The 7,356-nt window shown below is 38.6% G+C and overlaps 1 protein-coding gene across 1 annotated transcript in view; it reads right to left on the bottom strand.

Annotated features, from left to right (window-relative positions):
* Window positions 1–497: 497 nt before the first annotated feature.
* The window catches only part of LOC311296611 (alpha-2-macroglobulin-like), a 33,831-nt gene continuing 26,972 nt past the window's right edge, over window positions 498–7,356 (bottom strand). The window contains exons 18-34 of the mRNA XM_084418455.1: window positions 7,019–7,244; window positions 6,822–6,948; window positions 6,232–6,353; window positions 6,101–6,152; window positions 5,594–5,677; window positions 5,331–5,507; window positions 5,122–5,197; window positions 4,832–4,988; window positions 4,615–4,689; window positions 4,367–4,529; window positions 2,558–2,751; window positions 2,262–2,474; window positions 2,030–2,148; window positions 1,249–1,330; window positions 1,081–1,164; window positions 875–980; window positions 498–753 (exon numbers count right to left, since the gene is read on the bottom strand). Of these exons, the coding sequence (XP_084274581.1) occupies window positions 713–753; window positions 875–980; window positions 1,081–1,164; window positions 1,249–1,330; window positions 2,030–2,148; window positions 2,262–2,474; window positions 2,558–2,751; window positions 4,367–4,529; window positions 4,615–4,689; window positions 4,832–4,988; window positions 5,122–5,197; window positions 5,331–5,507; window positions 5,594–5,677; window positions 6,101–6,152; window positions 6,232–6,353; window positions 6,822–6,948; window positions 7,019–7,244 (2,098 nt within the window). The 3' untranslated portion in view covers window positions 498–712. The remainder of the gene's footprint in view (window positions 754–874; window positions 981–1,080; window positions 1,165–1,248; window positions 1,331–2,029; window positions 2,149–2,261; window positions 2,475–2,557; window positions 2,752–4,366; window positions 4,530–4,614; window positions 4,690–4,831; window positions 4,989–5,121; window positions 5,198–5,330; window positions 5,508–5,593; window positions 5,678–6,100; window positions 6,153–6,231; window positions 6,354–6,821; window positions 6,949–7,018; window positions 7,245–7,356) is intronic.

The following is a 7,356-nucleotide window of genomic DNA, read 5'->3' as shown; positions in this document are numbered from 1 at the left end:
ACTGTTTTCTCTTTTTAAAATTGTGCAATTTGCTTGATTTATGAAATGTCCTGTTTAATGCCTTACTGTTTGTATTCATATGCTTTTATCTGGCACAATGTATAAAGGCAATAAACACTTAAATCTTATTCCTGGATTCTCTTTGTATGTTTGTTTAAAATGGGGTCATAAAGAACATTTTCATGAATGGTTCGATAAAGAATCTTATAAAGTGACATGAAGAACTGTTAAAGGCTCTTTATGTCACATAAACAAGGTTATTCAAGAAACCTTTCAGGTTCTTTTCACTGTGAAAACACCGGCTTTTTTTGTCACTTTTATTTTTAAGGGTGTACACAGTGTCTCAGAACAAGATTTTTTTAAAAGCAGAGCCGAGATGAGATGAGAAAAAAAATAAAAAATCACAAGATATAATCGTGATAACCTCATCTGATTCTGAAATGTTGCCATAGCATGTAGCTACTACACATTCAACAGTTCAACCAGCTCACCAGAACTTGTTTTCAACACTTTTATTAATCATATGCATTGTAAATTGATAAGTCATGATCTCGTAGCCAAAAACTGATTAGGATTTGGGGGTTTGTTCAAATTTGGGATGATGAATTGGAAATAATTTTGTCCAGGATAAAGAATAAACATTATAATATTCAACATTAGAGAGTTCCAACATATTTATCCAAGCTGAACTATAAGGTGACGCTCTTCAGCTTCATCCACAGTGGAAGAAGTACTCGGCCTCTGACTGATCACCTGAAGGAAAAGGAAGATGTTCACATTCGTACAACAATGGAAACCTGTACATGGATTAAATCTGAATAAACAATGTGCATCACTTGATCAAAGCATTCAACACTGGCATATTAAATCTTACTTGTTTGGTAGTAATCGTACACTTTAATCACAGCTGGCTTGAGATTCTTCACTTGAAGAACCTGTTTCGTTTGTATCTGGTAATTCACTGGAATATTTTGTGGGATCTACAGGAGGAAACAAACTCATTGGTCATGGACATTACGGATAAAACGTTTATGAATCAACATAAGACATAAAATCATATGAATGTTGCTGTTTTCTCACCTCCTTCAAATATACAATGACACGATCATCTTTAGAATCGACCCGTTCCACAGGGTTTCTGTACATTCTGAAAAACATTTTAAGCTGTGGGGAAAAAGTGCTGGTTAATTTCTAAAAAGAGAAACTCTAGAAATGTGTAAAATTTTGTGATGAATCACTCAAACGCACCATTGATGTATCAGCTGTGAATCCAGATAAGAGTTTAATATCCACAATGACCATGTTAGTCCTTTCCTGTAGACCATCATATCTGGAAAAGAGCAACTGAAAAGGTTCTTAAATGCCTCATATAAATGTACAAATAAGAGAGAACAAAAGCCAGTATAATTACCAAGACACATGCAGAGTTTTAATCACTCGAATCACTCATAATGTGTCAATAATAAAAATGTTGTATCTCAAGTCAGTGTGTAGTGTTTTAACTACTGAGATACACCGTTTCAGTTTATATTGCTTTTGTGTTTATTAAGATGTTAAAAAAAATATTCAGAAATATTTATTTGTTATTTAATCTTAAGTCATAATCATGTTCTAGTCTTTTGAATTAAAGTCCTTCTGTGGTGAAAATCAAGCTTTTAATGTTGTTAATATGTGTATGTGGTTTTTTTAATATGCTTTTGTGTAAATTTACAAGTCAACACCATTTCTGAATATTTTCTCCTTAAAACTGCAGTGAATCAAAGACAGTCTCAAAAACACGGTTTGAAATCGCTGGTGTTTCTGACGTCACAAACTACCTTGTAACCAATCAGATCAACGTGTGATCATCAACGAGTGGATCTCTGAGTGGAGGCGGGGCTCATTTGCATATTCATAGAATCACGTATACTCAATGAGGCAAGGGTGTAGAGTTACATTCAAGCCGTTTTAAGGCATGAAGAATTTAAAGATGAGTTTTAAGGGATACAATTATTGACTACAGGGGGACTTTAAATAGAAATTCTCTTACTTGACAGTGAAGTTCAAAATGAAATTTTGTCCCAATGTTTTGCAATCTCCCTCAATCTTAGCATCAATGCTCAATGTTTTAGCTTCAGTTGGAGTGGCAATGTTGTAGAACTGAGCCATCTGAGAGAGTCAACACAAACAAAAACACATTCATAAATCATCTCACAGCAGAATAACCAAAATGCCAAGAGAGAAAGTGAGTGTGAGTAAATGAAGCTGAACGCACTACAGACCTGCACAGACACACAGGTTGAGCCCTTCACTTCAATGCTGTATTTGGCTGGAAGTTTCTGCAGCTGCTTCTCCTGGTACAGTAACTTGTTGTCCTGATTGACATTAAAGTGGAGAGTGTCTCCTGCTGACCGTACCGTCACTGTGCTGGAGCCGTCAGAGCTGAACACTTTGGTGGCGTACAAAGACAGAGCCTGAAGAGCCACCACTGTGTCCTGGGAAATAAATGTGTTCAGTAATGCCACTTTTACTCATTCACACCAGCAATAATGTGTTTGATTGGAGAGGTTTGAGTAACCTGTGTGGAGGAGAATCCTCCATAAGCATTCTGCTGCTTCACAAGCCAACTAACAATCCTGTTAGCATAGCGCAGATCAGCTGTAGTGACTGAATCTGCAGTGAGAACAGCAAGCAGCACATATGAGCTGATCTCCACTGCCAGAGAATCAGAGTCATCAGCAGAGCCAGACTGAGACCAGTGGAGAGAAGAGCCTTAAGGACAAAAGACACATGCGTAACTCAAGGAGCATGATTAAAACAAAAAGGTCACACTTTAGAAAACTGTTCCATCATTAATGAATAACTTCACAGAAACAAATGAGTAACACACTATTAACATTCTAGTTACTACTATAATTATATCTGTGGAATACTTGATTCTGATTGGTCAATAGCACCATCCAGTGGTGTGTTATTGCTCGAAAACAACCGCTGAAAACACAGGCTCAACGGTCTTTCTTCATGGAAGGTTTGCTTTTGGTGAGCTAATAAAATATTAAAACTCAGTCGAATCAATATTTTGTGTACGGTTATTTAATTATGCCATCCAGTCTCGTGGACTCGCTCTCTCTTGTTTCATTCAAACGCAGATGCTGCCAATTTGCGACAGATTTTTGTATACTGTTGGATTATTAGACAACAAACAAGTACGATTTTAAAACAGCTTAATCTCAAATCAATATCTCTTATCCCCATAATAATTTATGTGGTGAAATGCTGTGTAATAAGTAGTATGACTGTATACCGTATCTCTTAAATGTCTGTCTAGTTTGAACTTGTCGCGCTAGCAATAGCTCTCACCGCGGAACCTTTGCATTTAAAGAGTGTAACGCCCTTATTTGGGAGCAACAATGAAGGAGGAGGAAACGTTTACAACGATTACAATACTCTTTTTATTTACACATTCTTCATAACAAAGACTGTCTCTCAAGTTCTCGCAATACGCCGCAACGCCGATCAACATCTCGGTCCTGGCCAGGGATCGATGTGACAGAATGGAACGCTCCATGAGGACGCCAAACAGGAAGCTTTTATTGACAGGCACACCTGTGCACCGGTGCACCCAATCCACCTGATTACCTCAGCTCCGCAGCGCACCTGTAGGAGGAGCAAAACACACCCAGACACGGCAAAGACGACAATACAAAGTATACAGCCGTCACAAGAGCTAGTTAAATATTTTGAATCAGATCAATATTCCGTGTCTAATTACAGTATTTACTTATGTGGCAAGTAGTCGTGTAATAAGCGGCATAATGCACATTCAGCCGGTTGTTATCTCAGAATAAACCCCTTCTGGCTCACGCAAGACCCTCCTGATCACCCTGTCGGGTTTATTCTGACAGGAACAACCAGCTGGATGTACATTATCCCATACTTAACTAACAAGAAACTCTGATTTAGTCTCTGATTTACTCTGAATTAGTAAGAAATAGTTGAATGTGGTAGTTCACTATTAGCTAATCAGTAACTACTACTTTTTCATAACTCACAGAGGACTACAAAGAACTACTGTATACAGGCTCATAATTAATGTTAATAATCCATAATGTATAATATAAGGTTATGGTAATCCCCTAGTAATGACTCAAATATTACTACATCCTTCTAAAGGAACTAATAATAATTTGGATCAGTATTCTAAACTGAAGATCATGGGAACACACTAGTAATGACTAGAATGTAGTTACAAGAATGTTAATAGTGTGTAACTCATTTGTTCCTGCGTAGTTATTCATTAATGATGGAACAGTTTTCTAAAGTGTTACTAAAAACAATAGTACAGTCATAAAAGACAACAGAAAGTCATCAGAAACAAACCTCTTACCATCTGAAATAGCAACATCTTCCAGTTTCTTGAAAAGCTGCTGTCGAGTGTCCGTGTCTCTAGCCAGACTGAAAGTGTAGGCGAGCAGGGCAGTGGTGTAAGTGTTTTTGACATTCTCAGTGACGGACCTCAAGCATGACAAACCTTTACTGACGACAGGATCCTGTGACAAAAAACACAGAGGAATAGATGCTGTGAGTGTCATTTTTTCTATGAGTTTATACCATGTTTCCTACAGATGAACTTACTGTGACTGGAGCTTCCAGTTCAAGCAATGATGCAGTGATGTAGGCAGTCATGGTCACATCATCATTCACCCCACCCTAGAATTTATTAGACATAAAGGATAAATAAATCAACACACTCAAACCACTGAAGGAAAGTTCATCTAGACAAACTGTGATGTTGGCTTGAGAAAGTCTGAATAAAGACAATAGATAGAGAGATAGATAGAAGATGACAGACCTTCATTCTGTTGTTGAACAGTGTTCCCTGTTGGATAAAACAGCCGTCTGAATCCCGTCTGCTTATTAACCAATTCTTTGCACTCTGAATAATGTTTGGATCAATAAATATGTATTTCTGTGCTTTGCCAAAGGACCTCAGCACAAAGGCAGTCAACCTGATGGTGTGGAAGATATAATTAAAGTCATTTGAACTGAGACAAATTTTTAAATGGGTTTATTGGGTTTATTTTTGTAGATTACCTTGATATTATTTCTGTTAAACAAAAGTAATAGTGAAAATATATTTACCATGTATTCCCTTCACCATTACCAAATGTGCTGTATGATCCATCCAAATGCTTGTAGTTCATTTGTCTCTGGTATCCTGTTTAGTGTGATAATGGTTAACACTTCAGCAGTTTGTTTGGGTGACTCAATGTGACATTCAGGTGTGTTGAATAATGTATAATTTGGTATCAAACGTCTCAGTATTTTCTTGACATGATTTTGTCTCTCACCGCTCTGCAGGAAGCCTGTGGCTCTCTCTCGGATGGCCGAGGTGAGCTGCTCCGTGTTCTCCAGATACTCCAGAATGTAAATATTGGGAGAAAGAAGAGCCATGTTTTGCTCTCCACAGCCGTACGGCATCCGTAATAATCCGTGAAGGTTCCTCAGTGCACGACCCAATATGTCGCCTGTAAACCATACACAAATGACACTCACTACATTTTATAAGTCTAAAGCCAATCTCCTCATTTCTGCTCATGTTTGTAAATGTTACCAATGACTGAAACAGAGGATCTGGCTGATCCCTCTATCACATCTTTAGGAAGAGTCAGAGCCACTTTCTCTGAGAGACTGTCACCTATGAACCAGACAGACAGAAACACATCAGTGATCAGCAGAGTAACGCTATAAACATTTTTATACCACCTGTGAAGACCCAATAATAATAATAATATAATCACAAACAAGAATTATTGTGATTCAAGCACTTTAGAAAAGGGGAGAAAATGGCCACAATTTCAAAATTTGGCACAGCTGAACAACTAAACTACAGTTGTCATGAAAGGCTGACAAATTTAAACTTTCTCAATTAAAATGTCCGATACATATGAGTATATTTTAGCTCCCTGTATTGGTCCTTAAATTTGGTGTGTCCTCAAAATGTCCTCTATGCAATGTGTACTTATTTTCATGAAGTTGGAGTTTGTGTTTAGAAGACAAAGAGGGTTGCAGCATTATCAGCGCTTGTACACCAAAACATCTGAAATATCTGCAGACTAACCCTTTGGACACAGTAGCCAGCTGTGAGTCTCTGTCTTTTCAGTTCCTTCCGCCTGCAGCAGAAATCAATCACATCAACACATCATACATAAGCAGCATTAAGATCATGAGTAAATGATGACGTGTGCTGACCTGTACGAGCAGACTTCGTGTGACCGTGTCAATTCGTCCTCTGTCCGGGACGCTCACAATCTCATTGTCACACACAGTCTGGGACGCCTCTGCCTCTGCACTGACTGTAATATTCAAGACTCCTACAACACAAGACATGTACGTGAATATACAACTGAGAAACAGACGCGTTTCCATTACCCTTCAAATTGTCAGCCAAAATTATGGCGACGGATGTTGGTAGGTTTACGTATATCGCAGCCACCGCACTAGTCATTATTTTTAATCGAAGGAGACGTAGACGTGTTATCCAAGCTTTAATGGCAAGGAAAGTGCCTTTACTTAGGAGCGAAATATTTAGCAAAATATTCCTTTTTCGAACAGCCTGAAAAACCACCTCATGCGAGCATAAAAACTACCAACATCCATTGCAATGATATTTGGAATGACTTATCGTTAGAGGGAAAAATAACGTTTTAGTCGCATAACATCGATTAACGGAAACGCCATTGTTTTGCAATAGTTTTTAATCGACATTTCAAAAACATCCCAAAAGTTTTGTGCAAATCTGTAATGAAAAGGCAGCTACTGATTCAGACTGGAAAACTCACCAAGAACAGAGGGAGTGAGGATCCATTTAAAGGTTTTTCTTCCATTAGCACATAGACAGGATGAATACTGATCATCAGAGGAGGCTTTGAGAGTGTAGTCTGAGGAAGGAGCTGGAGTCACTTTAACCTGTCAATCATACACACATGATTAGTGGCATATTTGATATGATTTGATTAGAGTGCGTCTGAAATCTCACCATGATGCACTTGGACAGATAGTTGAAGACAGTGGCCTTCAGCTCAAAGATCTCCCCGCGGATGATGGAGTAAGGCAGAGAGAGCTCTAGGAAGAAGGGCTGGAAAACTGTCAGCTGAGCAGGAGGAGCCAGACCCAGACCTTCAGAGGACAGGCAGAAGGCCTCCGTCTCCCAAGAGGTGATGGTGTCAGGAACCGTGACAGGAACCTGAGCTGATCCAGAGTCCCTGTGGAGGAATTACAACAATAGGCATATCTGATTCTGACCCATTTTTCCTGTAATAAATGACAACATTCAGCACACAGATGATGAAAAAACTGGATTAAGAATCTGCAAAG

This window comes from Rutilus rutilus (assembly GCF_951802725.1).
Source record: "Rutilus rutilus genome assembly, chromosome: 9".
Classification (NCBI taxonomy): Eukaryota; Metazoa; Chordata; class Actinopteri; order Cypriniformes; family Leuciscidae; genus Rutilus; species Rutilus rutilus.
This window is presented reverse-complemented; position numbering and strand designations above follow the sequence as displayed.